The sequence below is a fragment of the Andrographis paniculata genome, unplaced genomic scaffold, assembly GCF_009805555.1.
Source record: "Andrographis paniculata isolate CXL003 unplaced genomic scaffold, ASM980555v1 Contig14END, whole genome shotgun sequence".
Lineage (NCBI taxonomy): Eukaryota > Viridiplantae > Streptophyta > Magnoliopsida > Lamiales > Acanthaceae > Andrographis > Andrographis paniculata.
The window spans coordinates 493,464-517,865 of record NW_026137424.1 but is presented as its reverse complement, the minus strand read 5'-3'; the positions used below and the strand labels follow the sequence as shown (position 1 = coordinate 517,865).

Here is a 24,402-nt window from a genome sequence, read left to right as displayed (position 1 = left end):
AAAAAATTATAAATTATTAAATTTAAAATATAATTAAAGTGTATAATAATTTTTCAGAAAAGAAAATGACAAATTATATAGAAGAGACAAAAATAGAAAAAAAGAGATTTTATACGGGATAGGAGAAGTAATTATTTATAAAATTATATTTCATTCCACATTACTTTCAACAAAAACCATAGTATAAAAATGACAATAATCAATATTAATTAATTTTATTTGGGCCTCTAAGTAAACTATAATAAAAAAAAAAATGATATAAATTGAAGTCAGTACAAAAAAAAAAAACATAGGCTTTTGTAATGGACTGAGCCATCATAACAATATGTTTGTAACAAATGGTATTTTTAATTACGATAAATATTGTGACAAATAATATTCAGTTTAGTCAACCTTAATATTTTATTTGATACGGTAATATATTTGTAAGTATTACAATTTGAATGAAATATCATCCTAAAAATATTTATAATGCAAACATTCCGTAACAACTAGTAAAATATGATGATATTTTTAAAATAAAATATTAATATCAAATATACATAATTTTTTTATTAAAAAAGAAAAAAATAAATACATTAAAAAAAATCAAAACACTTTCAAGACCCATCCTTGTATATTTGATTCCACACTTCAAAATTGTTATTTCCACTCTTTTTCCTCTCAAATACGATTTTGAAGCCCTACATACCCATGGATGAAATCAAAGAATGACGTCTTTCGCAACCATTCTTCAGCCGCACCGGTGAGTTTTGCAGCCATAACGAACTGGTTTCGGCAACATGGTATTTTCTTGGTTTCCTTTCTTGAAAACCCTTGATTTTGATTGATTTGTTTTGTGAGTGACCCCAATCACTTTCGATCTATCTATAACGTGTATAAAGATATCAGAGTTCAACGTCTAGGTTTCCCACAACTAAATTTCTTGGTTTGAGATTGATTAGATGCTTTGATTTGTGAAATTATGAATTATGAATTTTGTGAGGAATTGTTTGAATTCTTGGCAAGGATTAAAGTGGAGATCTTAGCTCGCTCTCTTTTCACTCTTTCTCTCTTTCTCTTTTTAATATTTTTTTTTAGTGTTTGGTTGGTGAAAAAGTGAGGATGCTGCAAAGAAAAGACTTTGACTAGTGACCAAGTCTTTCAAATTTGAGTAAGTTTTAATGTGATTGACTTTAGTAGTTTAGAATTATTTGACCACACTTTTAGGATCGATCAAAAATGCTTTTACTAGGAGTTGTTTGTTGTGACAGGAAAACAAAATCGGAAGTTGGGGAAGGAGGCTTTGAATTTGCAGAAAAAGGTTAGTCTATAGTTTAGTGTTAAAAAGAAGTTTCAAAGATTATATTTGGCAATTGCATTCTTTCCATTTACGTGAATTGTGTTTTAGTCATGTCAAGGAGAACGTTCAAGTAATTACGAGCACCAAACTGCTACTTCAATGCTTTCAAACATAATAATGATTTATTCTTTGGGTGTCACGAGATGGCTGCCTTTAATCTTTTTCCTTAGCTTATTTGATATTGCATGAATGTTTTGATTGCATTTGCATTGTTGGGGAAAACTAGGAGTGGAGAATGGTATACCAAATGAAATGTAGGTGACCAAATTATGATTTTCCAAGCTTTAGATCAGCATGTCTTTTTTTCTTATCATTGCTGCCCGTGATTCATACTTATTAGTAAAGCATTTGAAATCTAAATTTATGTTGTTTGTGAATTGTGATAGATATGGAAATTACAAAAAGGACTAACAACATTTTTTCGTAGTTAAAGAGTTTAGATATGAAACAAAAGGAATGCCATGCTATAGACAGGAAGTAGGGAGAAACTAGAAAGTCAGTGAACGTTTTTGTTATGTTCCATTTCAACATCTAGCAGTTTGATGCTTTTTTTCTTGTATATGTTGACATACTTATACATTGGAATGATTGTTGTGTTACATGAATACATGATATATGTTAAATGGATTGAGTTCTTCTTTTGTGAATGCCGCATGAGGTCTTTACAAAACCAAAAATCAATTCATACGGGAGAATGAATATTTGCATATCCTTTTGTTGTGTTTATCTTTCGTTATTAGTCACATAATTATTTCAGGTTCAATATAAAGACGGAAGGTGTATGATTTCATTTAATTTGACCTTCTATGCCTAATTGTAATTTATTGTTGTTTTTATCTTCCTCATTCCATTTTTAGTCAGCCACATCACTATTTTTGTTATGTTTATCATTTTCTTCAAAAGTGGGAACTATGTTTGTTATGTTTACATTCTTGATTCAAGGGGTGCTCTTGTCAAAAGGAAATTTGCAACTCGTTTTAGTAAGCTTTTTTTTTTTTAAGGATTTTTTCCTAAACTTATTAGTTATTTTATTTGTTGCTCTTTTATTACGATGGTTAGTTTACGTAAGTGAGAATTGCTCTTTTATTTGTTGTACAAGCTTGATTCCTTGATACTTTATCAAGTCTCTACTGCAGTACTGCATTTACCTGTATTTGTTTGCTTTTCATGTAATAAAAATTAACTCATCGTATCCAATGTCCTATATTTGGTGAGTTTTTTTGGGTATGCTTACTTATTTCCTATCCCTAATGGATATCTTCTTAATTTAAAATATTCTAAAACAATCTAGACAAGCAAGGGAAGATTTAAAGTGAGAAATGTAAATAATATATGGAATCCTTAATGTTGTTATATAAGGTCTGGAATGTGAATTTGATGGTATATATCTTTTACCTTTGTTGTTCCCCATGGCTCACACAAGCATGTTCTGTAGTTGTGTTTGTATTATTTTTAATCAATATTTGGGATCTAATTGCAAGCAACATGTATTGCTTTTCTGATATAGCTTTATATGATTTCAATACATTTATATTCAGTAAATTTAAATAATAGTAATGTGCTGCCTTGTAATTTTTATTCTAATATCTTTGGTTCAAAAGAAAAACTTACTTACCATAGCTATCAAAATAATAAAATAATAATATAGTATCCGCCAAGGAGGAAGAAGTGAGTGATTGAGTCATAGTGTACACCATATAGTTCTTACATTTTGTGAATCATAGTGTGAATAGTTTCCTCTTTGGTAGAAAGGTTGGCGAATTGATATCTAATTTCTTCGGATGGTACACCATATAGTTCTTGCATTTTGTGAATTCTCACTTATTTTTCCATGACAGAGCATCAAGCAGTTTTTTGTTACAGTAGAAAGAGAGGAATGGAAGTTCGACACTCTTTGTGTACCCTTACAATAGAGCAGATTGTGATCTTCTACAATACGAAATGAAAGGTAATTTCTTTTGTTAGATCTGCATTCCTATGTTGAATCTTTTAAATAAAGGGTAGTCATATACAATGTTTTTCTTTATGGTACACAATAGTTATGAGTCAAGAGAATAAATTAGGCAAGTATTTTTATGCTCGCCTTTTATTTGTATCAGATTGATTGGCCCTCTTGAAAAATGCATGAGAATAGCTTCACCGTTTTATCCATGCATGGGATATGCCTCAAAAGGAATTAGATGCAATTATGAATGAATTTCGGTCTGGCCAAACCTAAGTTCTTATCACAACAGATGTTTGGGCTAGAGGACTGGATGTTCAGCAGGTACTCTTCTATACTTTTCGCTAATACCTACTCGTAATGTTACAAAATTTGTCCAAGATACCATAAATAATTTCCCATCTACTTTCTTGTCCGATGATTGGTAAAATGTGGCAGCTGAGATGAGATGCAAAGTATAAAGCCCTTGGAGTAAACAATGAACTTTAAATTTTTTGATCTTATCAATCAGTCTTGTATGTAAATACAACGAATGAATATTAATATGTAGGAGAAATACTGGTTAACTGAACTCTTGTAGGTTTCTCTACTGATTAATTATGATATGCTCAACAATCGAGAGCTTTTCATTCTTCTCAAAGGATGATCTGACCGGTTTAGTAGAAAGGTAAGTTCTATATGTTTCTTCCATGGTTTTCTATTAAGTAAAAGTTCTATAATAATTTTAGAGACTTATGGTTTTTGAACATCATATTGTTGGAATATGTACTAAATAATTTGCAATCATTTGGAGGGTGTTGCAGTACTACAATACACAGCTTCACAAAATACCGATGAATGTTGTTGGCTTCATTAAAGATCTGTTCGATGATCTATGTGTGGAATGGAGAAGGAAAACAAACAAATGAGTTTCGTAACTAACTCCATATAATTCATTCCATGAATAGATGTATACGCATGCACATGACATGCATTATCATCTTCTTCTCATTGTCTGTATGTCTGTCTTTGAAAAAACTCTGTATTCATTGATGCTGCATTCATTACTACTAGTATGAATCCCGTGCTACGCACAGTAAAATTATGTTAGGTATATTGTAATATAATTATATATATTTATTTATATTTTAATTTTTGTATATTTTAAGTATTCATATTTTAATTGTAATTTATGAAATCAATATAATATTAATAATTTAATATTATCTAAATATAAGTAAAAGTAAAATAAATTAAAAATAATATACATCTCAGGGATAATAGAAATCATAAAATTTAAGTAAAGTTTTTTTTTTTTTTTATCAAATATCAATAAATTTTGAAATTTCATTAAATAGAAAAAAAAATTATAATTGTGACGATCTTTTTATAACATATGTGCATATTCTTCACACCAATCTACTCTTATAACTTGAAACACCGGAGATGGAGCATTTGGTCTTGCAAATGTTGGAGGCACAGGAACGATAAATGTGAACGCTCTGTCAATAAATGCACTCAAATAATTTTTGAGCAATGGCTTTCCATTTCTCTGAAAATATAAGTAATAAGATATAAAAAATATGTTATAGTTTCAAATTCTATAAAACTAACATATAAATATATTTGCAAATTCAAATTATATAAAACTAACATATAAAATATACCTGAGTTGTCATGGATTTGACAGAAGGATCTTCAACATAAAATATATATTTGAGATATTTGTCGAATAACTTGAATTCCATTGTCCCACTGCTATCATACACATTAATAAAAACTTGATATGCAAAATTAGTTAAAATGTCCCACATCCTATCAATATTAATTTCTTGGACACGCACAATCAATCGGAAAAATTTTACCTGCAAAATTTATGGTAATTATTTCATATAATATTAATAATATAGGTAAAAATATATTTAAAATAATATATCTGACCCCATCTTCATGTCTGAAATCGCGTATCCTGATTCGCTTGGAATTTGATATTTTCAATAAGTCTGATATTGAAAATATTCTTGACCTAAAGAAAGATACCAATTTCTCCGCACAACAATCACCTCTAAACCTATAATAAATAGTTTAAATCAATTATAAATTTAAGACTAGAAAAAACTAATTGATATATATTAAATTTAATTACTCACCAATTATGAAAAGTTTCGTTGAAGGTCGTTGGTGAGTTTATATAAATCTTAGTATAATGATGTGTGTAAACACAAGTACCTATAAAATTATAGAAAAATAAATATGCGAATATTAATATAATCAATATAAAGATGATAGTGTAATTTAAATAAAAATATAATAGAGAATTAACTATATACCTTCAAAATTCTTTACCATGACACCACATGCCCATAGAGTAATATTTTTTTGATATATATTCTTTAGCACTTCACCGTCATCCATTGCATGTTTGATACGTAGAATCATGCGAACGACTGCCATACTTATATATATACATAAAAGAAAAGTAAATATAATTTATTTTGGTACTGAAAAAAAAAGGAAAGAAATAGAAATTACCAATGTACCTTGTATCCAGAAGAATAATCTCACGCATCGGATATCCATTCTCGGATAAATACCAATCATTCGCGTAAACAACCAATCCGAATACATCTGCATAAATTTTATCAAAATAAATATAAGTTTAATATTAGTAGATCATTATATGCATATACTTATAGTTCAATATACCAATTAGTTGGTCTTCCTTGTTCACATAACAATGCAATTCATTCAGAGGGACAATACTGTGGAATTCTCGCGGAAAATTCTCGTCAGAATCATGTGAATCTTCGATGGTCACATTATGCCGCAGTATTAATTGGTAAGAATGAGGTACTAATCTGTGTATTTTATCTGTTATTATCACATGTGCGTTATAGATGTTATAAATAACCCCTTATGTAAGACATGAGCTGAATTGGTCTATATTAATCCCATGAACTACGCCTTGCATGACAAATCCCTGCAGCCAAAATTGTCATAAGGAACAAATGTAAATTACAACAATAAAATAATATTATCTAAATTGTAGATATGTAACTATGGAATGTAGTTATATATATATACTTACGTTACTATCAATGAACAACATCTTCAAAACTCTTACATTAGAATTTGGATTTCGCACATCCAACAATCTAATTAATCGAACTTTGATACTAATATTTTCACACTCTGGTGTTAAATTTTTCAATCCTTGAACAATTGCACCTGCATTATTGAAATAAGTTAAATAAATGTATAATAATATCAATTAATAAAATAATTCACATAATCAATAGGATCATAATTTATTACAAATGAGCACAATATGAAATGCATAGTTTTATCAAAAATAGAAGGGAAAATAAAGCCTAATGACGAATACAATAAAGTACTTCTAGATACACTATATTCCTGGTACAATTGGAAGGGACTCCATCTCTATTGAGGATGAAAATCTTTAATCCAAATGGATTTGTCACTCGTGACAATGCAACATATAACATACCATGACAAAAAACAGGATTTGGTAAATATAACCCAACACTATCAAGTGTTTAACCCTGAGTCTTGTTTATTGTCATTGTAAATGCCAGCTTAATTGGAAATTGTCTTCTTTTCATCTGAACGTATGTTTAAGTTTGAGTTGTGGTCAATATGATCCGTGGAATTAACACTTCCTCACCTACATGAGAACCACTGATAATTCGCGCCTCAAGAACTTTATCACCCAACTTTGGAATAGTAAGTTGAGTTCTATTGCAAAGACCCAATGATTGATTGATATTCCTGAGAAGAATTATTGGTGTGCCTTCTTTAAGCTCCAGAAAATGATTAGGAAATCCAAAAAGATTTATCATATTCAACAGCTTGGGAGGATTTAAATGTTGTTCTGAATTTTGAGCTTCACCCGGTGCTACAGTATCGGCACTATAATACTTCCGGATACCAGCAGGAATCATAGATACCATTATGGAATTAATTTCATCAACATCCTCATTTTTTGGTGCTAAAATGGCTCGTTCTTTCAGATAAGCAGAATCTTTATACCTCTCGAGCAAATTGGGATATGTTTTTGTCATAAGAGAATTGATGTTATTATCTCCATCATTGAATAAAAACTGCTCTGGGATTTTAATCCAATCAGATTCCTCACCATCTTGAAATTTCAGATATTTAACTTTTCCTTCTCCTATCATATTTACCCATTCGGCAAAATGACGTATTTCATGAAGTGAGTCTCGTGAGCCATCTCGCGAAACCAATCTCATATTCATTTACAAATGGATAACTTTGCATTGATTCCATAACTCAGAATTATGAAGATAAGCTTCCACAATAGCCTCACGTCTTCCTTTAGTTACTACAGGCAAGATTTGCTTAAAATCTCCCCCTAATATGCATAACTTTCCTCCAAAAGGCTTATTACGACAAAAAATTTCAGAACTTTTTAATATATCTTGCAATGTTCTATTCACTGCCTCAAATCCATGATGATGCATCATCGGTGCCTCATCCCATATTATTAATGAGTACTCTCGAATCAAATGTGCCAAATTGGAGTTGAGATTAATGGAACAATGTGATGATTCATCCAATTCAATTGGTATCTTAAAACGTGAATGTGCGGTTCGACCCCCTGGCAGTAATAAAACTGCAATTCCAGATGATGCAACTGATAGTACAATTTTTCTCTGTGATCGAAACTTAAGAACAATGGTCTTCCACAAATATGTCTTTCCCGTTCCTCCACTCCCATTGACAAAGAAAAGCCCTCCATGTTTACCTTCATAAGCTTCAATAATTTCATTGTAAGCACGAAGTTGATCAATATTCAATCCCGCATGCAATGAATGAAATAATTGTTTTTCATTACTTGCATTGTAATCGAGCTCTTCTCGTATCAGTCTATTTGATAGATATGAAAATGATCTACTCGATGGTTGTGGCATCGGAGGAAAATCTGCAAGACTCCTACCATTTTTGCTAAGTATCAATTCAATTTCTTGAAGCCCCCAATCCTTGAGATCCATGTCACATACAGGAACGTCATTTCTCGACTCTCTTCTCAAATTATAGAGCAAATCATCAACCATTGACCTCCAATGTTGTTCCCATAAGTTAACAGGGTTGGTTAGCTCATAAAACATAAGCATTGTCGCAAACATATTCCGCAATTTCGAAGAAGAAGCCCAGCTGGAAGCTTCAGACAATGCTTCATGCCATTCATTGTCATCATCCAGTAAACCACGTGCGGCGCATGCCTGCTTGAAGGTAGAATAAACATATCCATTGAATGTCCAAAGATCCTCAAAAGATTGTGCTCCACAAACAATATAGAGTAACATCCGCAAGTAATATTTCTCCCATGAACCTGGATGTGCATATGGAAGTCTCCCAATACTCCTACCCTTTTGTCTAGTAACCCAGTCTTTTGTATTTTTTCTCCAAACCCATTCAGAACTGAAATTCACATAAGTTAGCCTTCGTGCAGCAACGTTGTTTTTGTTGGCTTCAAACCATCTTGTCAACATTGTATGTTGAACACCGAAACGATCTACAACATTGACTAAACTCTCTCTTTCATGAAATACTACAAACTGTTGATTTGGCAAATGAAACTGCAAACGTTCAACTGCTGGGGAATACTTCTGAAGTTCAAATTTATAAATTCTCCAACAAGCTTCAATTGCTGATATGTAACGAAAATCTACGTATTGTTTGAATTCATCAATTCTTTTGTGTCTTTGCTCATTGTTCATTGCATCTTTAACATTTTTCTTAAGAGAAACAATTGCCCGATCTGTCCCCTTACACATGTATTTGTACATGTACTTCATCAATTTTGGAGATGCACACTTCTCTACGTTTATGTGAGCATTGAACAACACAAGCAGATCTCGATTGTATGGAAAAATCCAACGATTGTCCATCTTGACACCGTTTACAGAAAATGTCTTTGAAGGATCACATCTATATCTGTACGAAACAAATCCATTTTTATCTATCGTAGTATGTGGATAAAACTTCTTTGGATAATGCTTACTACACTTTCCATCCACCATACATGGAGCATTGAGATTGTATACTCCACATGGTCCATGAACCATTTGTCTTGTAACAATATTATAGGCAAGTGGGTCGACATTTTTATCAGGAATTTCGGCACATATATACCTATCAATTTCTTCGGAAGTGATTGGTTTAAATCCATCTTGAAGAGTCAACGTAATATGCGAATGGGGCAATCCTCGTTTTTTAAAATCAATAACATGAACATCTGTTGTATATAAACATTAATAAGTAACTATTTTTATCAATATTGGAATGATTTTAAACATATAAATTAAATTGTAATATACCTGCAATTGCTTGTCCAAAGAACATTTTATCTTTCAACAGACGTAACATTTCTTTGTGTTTCATCCTGAATACTCTTGCTAGTATATCAGGACGATCTTCTGTACATTGATTTGGAAATTTTGATAAATCTCTAGAAATTTCTACCCACTTTGGATTGCATGTTAATGTAATAAAAAAATCTGGAGGTTCAATTGCTCTACATATTGCTAAAGCATCATGATAATGTTGCAACATATTTCGAGGACCTCCAGTAAATGAAGATGGTAGACTTATCCTCATTCCCACCGCACTAGCATCTGTATCCCCAACAACAACAGCACCAGTGAGACCTTGATATAAATCCACACGCAATTTAGCTTGATGTGTCTTTATATAATTCAAACGGTGTTGTTCAATTGCAGAATAACAATCCACTGCAAGTTGTTGAAACAAACGTCCTCCTCGTAGAAGAGTTGTGCCTTCCATTCTGTGTTGGAAGCGAAATGCCCAAAATTCTCGCATTGAAACATCTTCATTTTTCATGTTTCCCAACATTTTGTAAGGAATCCCATCTCTCCACCCATCACTACCGTGTGGAAAAAGTAATGGATATTGTAATGGAATTTAAGAAGGATGAGTCTCACTAATACGCTTTAAATATCCATCTGTTTTGCAGACAATAATATCGCGACTTTGTACGATATTTCTATCTTGACCAATAATCAAAGCGGCAATCTCATTCGTAGAAGGCATTGTGTACTGTCGATTATCTCTGTTATTCAGAATCCGTACACGTAAATCAATTCCCCTATCACGTTGTAATGCATCTCTCGCAGAACGGAAAACTTGAACATAAGGGTTCACATCATCCAACATAAGTTTTAAACCCTCAACTATAGAAGAAAATTCGGGAGTACACCTATCTTTTCCTAAGATAGATAGTCGATTACGCACTTCATTCTCAGTGTCACAAATGTACAACTGAACAAATTTATTATGCTCTCCTACAGAGGGGAACCAATGATCCAATTAAGTGAAAATTCTCTCCAGAAATTCTATAACAAAATGGTCCCCTCCCATCTTGAACTGATCTATCAATTTTTCCACCAATTGATATGAAACTAAAGATCGAATTAAATAATTTGATATTTTCCATAAAACTACGATCTTTTAGTAGACCATCTAAATAATCTGGAGGATTTGGCAACGAAGGCAAAAACACCTTTCCACTGTTACAACATAAGCCAAATTTGGGAGTTTCTTTAGGACTACGGATAAGTCTTTCCTCAAACCACATAAATGCGCCACAGAACTGACAAATAATAGTTCTTTCACTTAAAATTGATGTTGTTGTAGCACAAGTTGACATTACTCGAGGTATAACTGAAAGAAAAATAGTATTGAAGTTTAACGAAAATTTTTATATAAAAAGAAAAAACATAAAGACTAATAGAAGTTGTTTATAAGTGCTATTAGAGCTGACAAAAATAGATATAGTTTTAAATTTATTCATAAGAATAGAATATTTCCATGTAACAAGAGTACAAAGGAAAAGCAAGAATTTCTAACATTTTTTCTTATTTTTTGTTCTTTTCTTTTTTTTTTTTTAATTGGTCGACACTTTTGATTTATTGTTTATATGTATACTAATTGATATTGTTGTATACTTAATAAATATTAAAACCGTATCTATTTTGTTTTATTTATACTTTTTGGATCTTAGATTCTAATTTCTAGCAATATATTAAGCAAAAATATAAATTATTAGTAAATGCATGTTAAATGATAAATATATTTAATATATTATTACCTTGATCCACAATATTATTTTTTATTTCCAAATTTGTATGTTCTTGGCGATGTTCTTCAACGGAAGGTAGTACAATATCTCCATCTAAAAAAAAGAATACAAATATTTATTCATAAGTATATTTATAATTAAAATAGATAATAAAATCGTATTCAAATAAAATTGATTATATTAAATAAATATAAGTTGATACTAACAATAAAAAACAAATAAACATGATAAGTTTATATTAAATAAATATATAAATTATTTGTAAACGCATATATGATAAATATATTTAATATATTAATATCTTGATCCACAATATTATTTGCGATCCCCAAATTTGTGCATTTTTGGCGATGTTCTTCAACGGAAGATGGCACAATATCTTCATCTAATAAGAACACAAATATTTATTAATAAATATCTTTATAATTAAAATTAAAAATGAAACACCAACATCAAAATTGCTCTAAACAAAATCAATAAATTATATTCACATTCAAATATAAATTGATTTATTAAACAAATTGTTGATGTAATTTTTCAACAAAAATAAAGTAAAATTCAAAGATATGAAAAATATCCTTAAACTTGATTAATTAGTGCCTGAGATTAGGAATCTCTAAACACTGTACGGTACAGAAACTAAACTGGAAAATAAAATACTGAAATTTAAAGTGGTGATCCCCAAATCTGACTTTGCTTTGTTGAAGTTGATTGAAGATGTCTTGCCAAATGATGATTCAAACCTTTAAATATTCTCTGGGAAACCGTACTGAAAACCGTCACCCGAACGGTTACAACGTCTCCTTCCCAACCGTCTTCCAACCCTTTTCATGCTGACACGTGTCCTCAGCAGACCAAAATTATCCTTATATTTCACTCTTTGAGCCGACCACAGACCTTCCGCTCTTTTGGCCCGACTTCGTCCTTCGCCCGACCTGCTTCTTCGCCCGACCTCACTTGGGCCGACCTCCGCATCAGCCGCCCTCCGTCTTCGACCGAAGACCTCCGCGTCTGTCCGTACCTCTTCCTTGCCCGACCTTCCTCTTAACAGACCTCCGCGTCTGCCCGACTTCGGTCTGGATTTGGATCAATTCTTGAGATCTTAACTTTCTTCCTTTTCCCGACCTGAAAGCCTCCCGACCTGCGGACTTCCCGTCCTGATGACTTTCCGTCTTGAGGACCTACCGACCTGAAGACCTTCCGTCCTGATGACTTTCCGTCTTGAGGACCTCCCGACCTGAAGACCTTCCGACCTGAGGTCTTTCCGTCTTGAGGACCTACCGACCTGAGATCCTTCCGACCTGAGGTCTTTCCATCTTGAGGACCTCCCGACCTGAAGACCTTCCGACCTGAGGTCTTTCCATCTTGAGAACCTCCCGACCTGAAGACCTTCCGACCTGAGGTCTTTCCATCTTGAGGACCTCCCGACCTGAAGACCTTCCGACTTGAGGTCTTTCCGTCTTGAGGACCTACCGACCTGAGATCCTTCCGACCTGAGGTCTTTCCGCCCTGAGGACCTTCCGTCTTGAGGACCTTCCGTCTTGAGGACCTCCCGACCTGAAGACCTTCCGACCTGAGGTCTTTCCGCCCTGAGGACCTTCCGTCTTGAGGACCTTCCGTCTTGAGGACCTACCGACCTGAGGACCTTCCGTCTTGTATTTTCCTTAGAAATAAATCTATTTTCCTTGATTTCCTCACGGTGTCCTTCAGCCAGTTCAATCAACCCTATTGCTAGGCCCATTCTTCTTTTTACCTTGGGCTTTTAACCTAATTCTAAATTTCGTACGTAACAACTTGCCCGCCGCCAAGGGACTTTCAAACGCCATTTAACAATCAATGTTTGGAAGTTCATAAATCACTACCTTCTTGAAAAATTCCCTTAGCAACTGCACCAGTTACTGCAATACTCCTGGTTAACTTCCTTCTCCGCAATACAAGCCTTTGTGAATCACAATCCCAAAACACTCTAACTATGGCGAATCAATACATTCCTGCCCTTCCTTTCGACGGAACCCTCCCGGAGGGCCCATTTTCAGCCTCGAAAGTACTAACTCCGACGATCCGTCCATACTACACTACTCCTGAAGACTCAAATCGGATGAGGGAAGTTTTGGAATCCCGAAATTCCTTGGCTATCAACAATCCTAACTACCAAGCAGTTCGCATTCGAGACAGCATCAAAACCCATCTCACAGACCCAAAAGATCCTTACCGCGCTTGGTATCGACGGGTAGCAGAACACTTCCAGGCCCAATGGCGATCGCAAAAAATCGACCAAGCCATACTACTGTCCACCATGCCTATCAACCTGCATGAGAAGGTGCTGTTGGCCATGTCTGCCTTCTGGAATGCGGAAAATGGGACTTTCCTCCTACCCTCTGGCCCCTTTGGTCCAACTCTTATGGACGTGGCAATGATCGCGCATCTCCCAGTCGTGGGTGAAGACCCTGTAATGGGAGCCCTAGATGGGCAGGAGCCATCAGAAGACCATCCAGGGTGGTCTTTACAAGGTGTGAAGGAATGGGGTTGGACAAAGTTCGCAACCGACCAGCAAGGGGCTCCAGGGACCCCTGTAACCGACCCGGAGCATACTGCCTTTATCCTTTTTTGGCTTTGTAGGTACGTTATTGTTTCCCCTTCCAAATGTGTTCTTCCTACTCATCACGTATATAACTTCCAATTCTTATATTCCTTTCCGCTCCAACCCTGAGACTGTAGAAACATTCAATGAATGGTGGTCGGTTGTATGGCCCCTGATCTCCCCTGATGAGGGTCGGTTGCTGAACATACTCCTTCCCCCCCAAGGATTGGTTCTAGGGGCGGCTAGACATACTAGCACTCAACAACAAACAGCCGCCCCGGGGATCGGGTCTAGTGCTCCAACGCGAAAAAGGAAAGCGTCCCAGCTGCCAACACCCCCGACCTCTGGGGCCGACCAGCAAGCACCAGCGGACCTTGGAACTACAAGGATGTCCGCAAGGACCCGACCCCGAATAGGTAATTTTTTCCTTACAACCGTGAACCAATTCACTATTCTTAACTTTGATGGCACTCATTTCATTCCTCAGAACCGACCTTGGCAGCACCGACCACACAACCGACGCCAGCCCCGGCCGACCAACCTTTGGTCCCGACTGAGGCAGTTCCTCTCCAAACCCCTACTCCACTTCTCACTTTGCCAATGAGCAGTCGGGCGGAGGACCCGACGAGGAGGCAAACTCTTCCTCCTGCACCGAGGAGCGGTCGGGCCAGGCACCCGACCAGGAGGCAATCTTTACCAGTAGTGCCTAGAGAACCAGTAAGTTCTCTCATCAGCAATACTTAGGATTCTAATGATCAACTCTGATATATTTAACAACCAACATTTCCATGATTTTTTCACAGACACCTTCACCCATCGGATCAGCAGCAAGGGTCTCTTCTGACAGCGAGGGAACTACTTCCCAGATGGGTCGCCCGCCATACATGGCATCAGACTCATCCATTTCGAAGGAAAGACCAACTGCCCTCGCCGAAGCTGACCCTCAAAACGACATCCTTGATGTTGCTGATCCCGAAATCGAAGGTGCCCCAGAGATCCCGGCTGCAGTGGCTCTAGAAGCAGCCGCCCAACCTGCAGCCGCCCAGCCAGCAGCGGCGCTCCCTCTAGCCATCGAGTGGCAGGCAGAAGAACCACCTGCGGCAGCCCAACCTCCAGAAATGGAAGAAATGTCTTCATCCGAATCGGAGACTTCTGTGAATTTGGTAAGATTAAACCAACCCATGCTACAATGTTTCTTTCAGAAAACACTAACTGTTTTACATACTACTTTCAATAGGGACCCAGGTCGGCACCTCAGCGACCATTCGCAGCAGCCGACGAGTCGGCTGCTGTTATACCAGCTGTCTGCCCTACTCGACCGACCTCATTGCTGCCCCCCTCACTGACAGCAGTCCGCCCAGAGGTAACACATATCTTATCTGAATAAATTTGCACCTCCCTTGGAATACTTATTGACATTGTAGGACTTGCAGGGGCCTTCGGACTTAGCTGTCCTATCGACTGTTCCGGTTCCGGCGGAGGCCCGAACTATATTCACTGAGGCCATTAACCATCCCCTGTCAGAATTGAGATCCGACTTAGTGGACAAACTCATTCAGACGGTTGGTGGCCTTCTCTTCTACACTCCGACGGAATCGCCAGCCGTCCCCATTCTGCATCGGCTGATGGAAAGACTTACAGAGCTCAAGACTGAAATACTAGTCATTGGACTCCTGTCAGCCGAAACCTCCCAGCCCGACTTCGATCAAACAACGCTGCAGAATTCTTTGGCTAAGACCCGAGAATCCCTTCAGCAGACTACTGGAAGGCTGGGCGGTCTCCTTAGCACGAAGGCTCAAGTTGATGAAGCCATTCAGAAAAAGGAGGCAGAATTGCGGGAACTAAGGAAAGAACAGTCTACCCTGGATAAGCAAATTACCAATGAGCAGCGTCTACTTGAGAGGTATACCAAGAATGAAGCTGAATTGGATCAAGAGCTGAAAACCCAAGCCCGATCCCAATTCATCATAAGATATCAGACGGCTGCCAATACCAGAAGGCTATCCAGGGATGAAATCAAATGGACACATATAAAAACTGCCCTAGGGGCACTGTTGTAATATTTCCCCCTTTGTAACAACATTTGACTTAGTAATCCATTTTTCTTTCCTCTCACAAAACAAGGATCACCTTTTATTTCCAACTTTGTAGGAATCAAAACAAACTCCTTCTTTAAAAGAACACTGTTTCTCACATTTTAAGAAACACATTCCAAGGCAGATTTGAAAATCAAAACACTTGAAGTGTTAACAAACATGGCGAATGACCGACCTCATGTTCCATCAAGCAACTGGGAAGGTGTCCTTCAACCCTTCTTTGTGGGTAATCACCCTATTGGAGGCCATGCAGAAGACTTGTTACATATACTCAAGCAACTAGACTTCAAATTCCGATTCTCCCAACGAGGAAGAAGAACCATTCATCGCGTCATCCGCCTGATGGAAAAAATCATCGAGGGATATGAACCTCTTCGTGACATCCTTAGCCGCATTCCTGATCTTCATCATCACATGGAAATGATCGAAAATCACGCAGCAACCATACTTCCAGATCTTGGTTGGGATAATATATTTTCCAATCAACGAAAAGTCTTTTCAAGATTGCGCACCATTGTTGACCGTGAACATCAAGCCCTAACAGACATGCAAGCACGTACTCATCAAGATCTAGACGACATGCAAAGCCAATGGGAAAGGTACCGACCAGATTTGGAAGATCTTATTGAAGAAGAACCAGAGCTAATATCCACTCACTGGGATGAAAAGTCTGATTCAGAGGCAGAAAATTTCTCGCAAACACATGATGACTAACAGAAATGAACCTTTAAATAGGTTCGAACCCGAACCCCATAAATGGGTTCTGAAAATAATATTTTGTTTCAGGCAATTTTGTTATCTGAAAAGGCAGGATAATACCTCTTCAGATATTTAGCATTAATACAATCATGTACTCTTCTCCCTTCATGATTTACAATAATGAAAGCGCCATTCCCAATATCTTTTTGAACAATGTATGGTCCTTCCCAATTCGGTGACCACTTTCCCAATTGGTCAGTCTTCTTATATGTAGGAAGGATGGTCTTCCAGACTAGGTCTCCTTTTTGGAATGTCTTGTAAAGAACTTTCTTTCCGTAAGTCCTTGCTCTGATTTCACTCTATTTCACACTTCGACCTATTGCATGAAGTCGGTTAACATCCAAATCCTCCAGCTGTTGCAACATAAGTTGTTGGTATTCTTTTGTAAGATCACTATCAGTAAACTCTGTTCGGCCAGATGATACTCGAATTTCGGCTGGTAAAACAGCATCTTGGCCAAACGTGAGTTGGTAAGGTGAGAACCCTGTGGCCGTATTTCTGGTGTTCCTATGTGCCCATAAAGCCTGAGACAATAACAAATGCCACTTTCTTGGGTTTCCTTCAACCATCTTCTTTATAATCCCAATAATGATCTTATTTGCTGCTTCCGCTTGTCCATTGGCTTGGGGATAATAAGGTGACGAATGGTGTAATCGAACACCGAATTCTGCCAAGAAATTAGAGAACTTTTCCCCTGTGAAAACCAAGCCTTGGTCGGTTGTTATAGACTGAGGAATACCATATCTGTAAATAATTTGATTCAAAACGAAGTCTATCACTTCCTTCTGATCCACATTTTTCAAAGCAACTGCTTCTACCCATTTGGTAAAGTAGTCAGTCGCGACCAATATGAAACAATGGTGTTTCGATGAAGCAGGATGTATTTTACCAATAATATCCATAGCCCATGATTTAAAAGGCCATGGCTTTGCCAAGAATTGCAATTCGGTTACTGGCAAATGGTTTAAATTTCCATGTCTCTGACATTCCTGGCAGCCTTTGGCAAATTGTATGCAATCTTCAAAAATCTTAGGCCAGAAAAAACCCAAACGATGAATGGCCCATCGCATATTCAGACCTGCCCGATGAGCTCCACATATCCCACCATGTACTTCTGTCATTACCTCTAGAGCTTCTTTAGACCCCAAACATTTCAAAAGTAAACCTTCAAATGATCTCTTATACAAAATTCCATTTATCAATTGAAAACGCAAAGCCTTCAAACGTGTCGCAACTGAAACACTTGCGCCTGGATTCTGTAAATACGTGATAAGCTCTGTTCTCCAATCGGGCACTGTTTCGCTTGTATCTTTGTGTCCGACTATAACCACGCCGTCGGGCTCCTGCCCGACAGTAACTATGCAGTCGGGCTCCTGTCCGACAGTCTCCTGCCCGACCATAACTTTGCAATCAGGCTCCTGTCCGACAGTCTCCTGCCCGACCATTCGGTCACATATTGGGTCTGTCTTTTCTTCTATGCCCGACTTGACCTCCGACCACATATCCTCCAGAATTCCTTTACAAGCCCTTTGAGCCAACTCATCAGCACGTTGGTTTTCTTTCCTCGGAATGAACTCAATTATTACTTCTGAGATTTTCGTCAGTAACCGACCCACAATGTCCCTGTATCTGCGAAGATGAGGGTAATTGCAAACATATTGATTGTTTACCTGGTTGATTACTAGTTGAGAATCCCCTCTTATGATTACAGACTGGACCTTCCTGGCTATTAAAGCCTCCAAACCCAAAATTAAAGCTTCATACTCTGCCGAATTATGGGTCATGGCTTCCAATCGTAGTTGTAAGTTGATCTTTTGACCGTCAGGACCTTGCAAAAAGACCCCTGCCCCTGATTTGTTTCCAGAGGTAGAACCATCAAAGAACATCAACCATGTTCTGGTACTTATATAAGGTACACATCCGACCTGTAGATTATTCAAATATGATGAACGACCAAGTGGTCGGACGCTATCACAAAGAGAATACCCGACTTGTGAAAATTCTGCTAAGAAGTCGGCTACTGCTTGTCCCTTGACTGCCCTCAAAGGGGAATGTTGAAGATCAAAAGGAGCCAATTTGATGGCCCACTTCATGAGTCTGCCTTTCATAGTAGGTCTTTGTAAAATCAATTTGATGAGATCCACCTTTGATATGACCTCAACTCTTCTGGGCAGCAAATAATGCTCGAGTTTAGTACAAGCAAAGACCAATGAATAACACATTTTTTCTGGCATAGTGTAATTCAGTTCTGGTCCTGTAAGGGTTTTACTAAGATAGTAAATTGCCCTTTCCTTCCCGTCATCACCATCCTGTGCCAATAAATAGCTAACCACTTCATATGTATTTGCCAAATAAAGTTTGAGTGGCCGACCTTGTTTAGGAGGCATCAAGACTGGAGGGTGAACCAATGCCTGCTTGATAGCATCTAAAGCCGTCTATTGATCGGGACCCCATTCAAAAGCATTTTTCCCAGCTTTCAACAATTTAGTAATGGGTCTGACCTTGCCAGCAGCATTAGAAATGAAACGCCTCAAATAATTCACCTTACCCAACAGACTTTGGATTTCTTTAACCGTCTTAGGTGGCCGACTATCAAGAATGGCCTTGGCCTTATTAGCATCAATTTCAATTCCTCTCTCATGAACTAAAAATCCTAAAAAGCTCCCGGCTGATATTCCAAAAGCACATTTGGTTGGATTCATCTTCAACTTGTACTTCTTCATTCTTTCGAATGCCTCTTCAAGATTTCTCAAATGTTCGTCAAAACTGGCAGATTTAACAATAACATCATCAATATAAACTTCCATAGATCTGCCAATTAAATCATGAAAGATTGAATTCATGGCTCTTTGGTAAGTTGCCCCTGCATTCTTTAACCCGAATGGCATGACTGTCCATTCATAAATACCTAAAGCCCCTGGGCATCTGAATGCTGTCTTAGGAATGTCTTCTTCTGCCAGAAATATTTGGTTATAGCCTGCATAACCATCCATCAGACTAAGGATTTTATGCCCTGCTGCTGCATCTATCAACATGTCGGCCATAGGCATCACATATTCATCCTTAGGGGTAGCTAGATTCAAATCCCTGAAATCGATGCATATCCTAATCTTACCATTTTTCTTGACCACTGGCACAATATTAGCCAGCCACTCCGCATAACGGCAAGGCTGAATGAAACCCACTTTGAGAAGTTTTTGGATTTCTTCCTTGATTTGAGGCATCAGATCCGGGCTCATTCGCCTTGGAGGTTGTTTGTAAGGTTTACAACCTTCTTTGATAGGCAATCGATGCTCTATTAGACTTCTTGTCAAACCAGGCATCTCTGAATAATCCCATGCTAAACAATCAATGTTGTTTCTAATAACTTCGAGCATCATTGTTTGTTGCTCCTTAGACAAATAACCACTTAACCTGATCACTTTTGGAACCAATTCGGTTCCTAAATTAAACTCCAATAATGGGTCTTGTGATGAAGCTGTTGGTTCTGTTTTTTCTAATAAGTCGGGCCAACGAAATTGTTCATCTTCTTGGAGGTGAACATCCAGAATTTCTTTACTATTTTCTGCTTTATGTAATAACTGCTTTAAATAGAACTTATTAATAAGAGAACTACATACTTCTAAGCTTGTATCTTCCATTACAAACAAATTATATGGGAATGGGTGTGGCTTTATCATGAGCCATACAATAAAGGTGTTCTTTTAATAGAACATCGAGTTCTGGCCAGTGACTTTATAACCCTTGTTTGGGTATTCCCTGGCCATATACAATTGAGACATCGGAGCCAAAGGACTGGAATAAAACACTGACTCTTCAACTTGTTCTGATACATCTAATGGGTTGTCATTCGCTTCCATTTTGAAGACCTGATTTCCTTCCCAGAACATTAATTGTTGGTGCAAGGTTGATGGCACACATTGAGAGGCATGAATCCAGTCTCTTCCCAGCAAGAGAGAGTATGTCGTATCTGCGTCCACAATGAAGAAAACAGTGGAGATCTTCTTTGGCCCGACCTCGATAGTGGCAACCATCATACCTTCAGGCTTAGTCGGCTGCCCTGTAAAACTTGTCATTTCGAATTCCACAGGAGACAGATCATGAATTCCTTTCCCTAGCTTCTTGAGAGTCTTCAATGGCATAACATTAAAGACTGCTCCATTATCCACGAAAACCTTTGTAATTGGTTTCCCACAAATGTGAGCATTAACATACAGAGGTTTCAAATGAGAGATCGCACCCTCTGGAATAGGAGGGAACACAATCGAAGGTGTTTCCGACTGAGGATCGGAATCTAAGGTCTTTGCCCCCTCTGTCTCCTCTAATTCACCATCTGCCAAGAATGCCCATAAAGGTTCATCCATAGTTTCATCTACCAGACTCGCCCACATCGGTTCATCACTCATCTGATTAATCTCTGTCATTCGACAAGGGATTCGTGGTCCCAGACGAGATTTAACAGATCTTGAACTTTCCTCTGTAGTTACTACTTCTTCCTTTGTCTTATCCCGAGATTGAGATTGAACCGTCAAAGATTCAATACGGAATTCTTCAAGAGATGGATTGATGTTGATTCGTTCACAATGTTGGCATCTAAAACCTTTAATTATTTCATCTGCCATCCCTTTACCTTTCCCCAGTCCCGACGAACTTCCTTTGGCATAGTCGGAAGCGCCTAATCCGACGTTCGGTTGCTTTCCTGAACAGACCCGACTGGACCGACCTTTTGGAGATTGAGTGGCTGCTCCTTGCTCGTTAGTCGTTTGTTCTGTAAAGACTCTAATAGACTGATCTCCTGCCAAGTGGTCGGCTGCTTTTTGTTCGTCGGTTAGTCGTTTCGCTATAGGAACTCGTTTCCCATACTTTGCAGCATACCTGCGTTTGGCATTGCGAATCTGTGTACGATTCATACCTGGGAACCGAGGATCTATATCAACTGGTAAAGGCTTTTTGTTTCGAGCCCAATTGCTCCCGACCGACCCTGTTTTTCTGGTCGGGTGATCACGTACCAAAACCTTTTCTTTCACCTCCACATTAAACGAACCGTCTGGATGGTCCCACTTTTCAGCAACTAGCTTCTCACAAACTTTGAGTCGTTCTTCCGGTCGGCTGCTGTTTGGCCGACTTCCCTTTTTTGTTTCGGGGCTTGGCTGGGTTCGTTCCCCTTTTTGTCCATCGTTGGCCGAACTTTTCCTTGTTTCCGAACTTTGTTGGACGTCAACCATTGCCGTTGTTACATTCGGAAACGGTTGCTGGTCTACACCTAGAGTGATGTATTTGAGCCGACCTGTCTTGATGGCCTTTTGAATTTCCTTCCTAAAATGAGTACACTGACTTGTAGTGTGTGTGAAAGAATTATGCCACTTACAATATGGTCTCCCTTTGATTTCTTCTTTAGTGGCAAGTCTTTGCCCCTTTGGAATACGGATCTGCCCATCAGTCAGTAGGATATCAAAGATTTCATCAGCTTTCGAACTATCAAAGGTCGGTTGCTCCTTTCCTTCAGATCCTGGTACTGGCTTCAATTTAGGACATACATACGGTTTTCCAGAAAGGATTTCGGCTGCCATCTCTTCTGACTGATTAAAATCAAAGTCACATGTTTCTGTTCCCATACTCGCCATATGTTGGCCTCTATTACGCCTGTTATGCTGATCTTCCTCTCTGAACAAAGACTCTAGACGTCCTGCCTTGGATGCAAGACTTGCCAAATCCTCAACATCCAGGGCAGTGAGTGCCTTTCTTAAACGAGTATGCATATTCCGGACCACTAAATTGGTCATCTCTTTCTCACTGATTACCGTAGGACATCGTCCCTTCATCAATCGCACCCTTTCTATAAACTGTGAAGCAGATTCTTCTGGAAACTGTCTCAATTCTAGAAGATCAGTTAAAGAAACAACTGGTAAAGGATTGAAGAATCTAGCGTGAAATGCCATCTCCAGTCCTTCCCAAGTCTGAATTTGTCCAGGAGGCAGACTTACAAAAATAAAGATATGAAAAATATCCTTAAACTTGATTAATTAGTGCTGAGATTAGGAATCTCTAAACACTGTACGGTACAGAAACTAAACTGGAAAATAAAATACTGAAATTTAAAGTGGTGATCCCCAAATCTGACTTTGCTTTGTTGAAGTTGATTGAAGATGTCTTGCCAAATGATGATTCAAACCTTTAAATATTCTCTGGGAAACCGTACTGAAAACCGTCACCCGAACGGTTACAACGTCTCCTTCCCAACCGTCTTCCAACCCTTTTCATGCTGACACGTGTCCTCAGCAGACCAAAATTATCCTTATATTTCACTCTTTGAGCCGACCACAGACCTTCCGCTCTTTTGGCCCGACTTCGTCCTTCGCCCGACCTGCTTCTTCGCCCGACCTCACTTGGGCCGACCTCCGCATCAGCCGCCCTCCGTCTTCGACCGAAGACCTCCGCGTCTGTCCGTACCTCTTCCTTGCCCGACCTTCCTCTTAACAGACCTCCGCGTCTGCCCGACTTCGGTCTGGATTTGGATCAATTCTTGAGATCTTAACTTTCTTCCTTTTCCCGACCTGAAAGCCTCCCGACCTGCGGACTTCCCGTCCTGATGACTTTCCGTCTTGAGGACCTACCGACCTGAAGACCTTCCGTCCTGATGACTTTCCGTCTTGAGGACCTCCCGACCTGAAGACCTTCCGACCTGAGGTCTTTCCGTCTTGAGGACCTACCGACCTGAGATCCTTCCGACCTGAGGTCTTTCCATCTTGAGGACCTCCCGACCTGAAGACCTTCCGACCTGAGGTCTTTCCATCTTGAGAACCTCCCGACCTGAAGACCTTCCGACCTGAGGTCTTTCCATCTTGAGGACCTCCCGACCTGAAGACCTTCCGACTTGAGGTCTTTCCGTCTTGAGGACCTACCGACCTGAGATCCTTCCGACCTGAGGTCTTTCCGCCCTGAGGACCTTCCGTTTTGAGGACCTTCCGTCTTGAGGACCTCCCGACCTGAAGACCTTCCGACCTGAGGTCTTTCCGCCCTGAGGACCTTCCGTCTTGAGGACCTTCCGTCTTGAGGACCTACCGACCTGAGGACCTTCCGTCTTGTATTTTCCTTAGAAATAAATCTATTTTCCTTGATTTCCTCACGGTGTCCTTCAGCCAGTTCAATCAACCCTATTGCTAGGCCCATTCTTCTTTTTACCTTGGGCTTTTAACCTAATTCTAAATTTCGTACGTAACACAAATACAAGTATTTAAACAAAAAAATAATATATATATATATTTCATTATTCAAAATGTTTGTAAAATCTACTAATCATACAAATTTTATGAAAATAAGAATTTTAATAAATATCAAACAAAAATCTTAATTCAACAAATGATTACTTTGGATTATAATAACATCTGCAATACTTGTATTTGCCTTTTGATGATGCTCTTCTACGGTGGATGACATTATTTCATCATCTTAAAAATAATAGTTATAATTAGTAAAATAACAACTATATGTAAATGAAGTATATAATTTAAGTTTGTACATTTATCGTCTTGATTAATTGCATGCATATCAGTTGATTCG

The 24,402-nt window shown here is 38.0% G+C and overlaps 2 protein-coding genes and 1 long non-coding RNA gene across 7 annotated transcripts; 1 reads left to right on the top strand and 2 right to left on the bottom strand.

Annotated features, from left to right (window-relative positions):
- The first annotated feature begins 652 nt into the window (after positions 1-652).
- On the top strand, positions 653-4,423 carry LOC127259128 (uncharacterized). Of its 5 annotated transcripts, none has more exons than XR_007840434.1 (7): positions 653-785; positions 1,081-1,153; positions 1,254-1,303; positions 3,181-3,290; positions 3,442-3,608; positions 3,865-3,951; positions 4,088-4,423. It is a non-coding gene; the product is annotated as an uncharacterized LOC127259128 (long non-coding RNA). The 5 variants fall into 5 exon arrangements; XR_007840433.1 differs by having other exon boundaries at positions 1,235-1,303; XR_007840436.1 differs by having other exon boundaries at positions 1,235-1,303; positions 4,078-4,423.
- Positions 4,424-6,898: 2,475 nt separating this feature from the next.
- Positions 6,899-7,462, bottom strand: LOC127258394 (uncharacterized). Its single transcript, XM_051285222.1, has one exon. The coding sequence runs from the start codon at positions 7,460-7,462 to the stop codon at positions 6,899-6,901; it is 564 nt and encodes a 187-aa protein (XP_051141179.1).
- Positions 7,463-7,540: 78 nt separating this feature from the next.
- Positions 7,541-10,160, bottom strand: LOC127258388 (uncharacterized). The gene is made up of 2 exons (XM_051285208.1): positions 9,626-10,160; positions 7,541-9,543 (listed from the first exon to the last, which is right to left on the bottom strand). Exons 1-2 carry the CDS (start codon positions 10,158-10,160, stop codon positions 7,541-7,543), a joined length of 2,538 nt encoding a protein of 845 aa, XP_051141165.1.
- Positions 10,161-24,402: the final 14,242 nt, after the last annotated feature.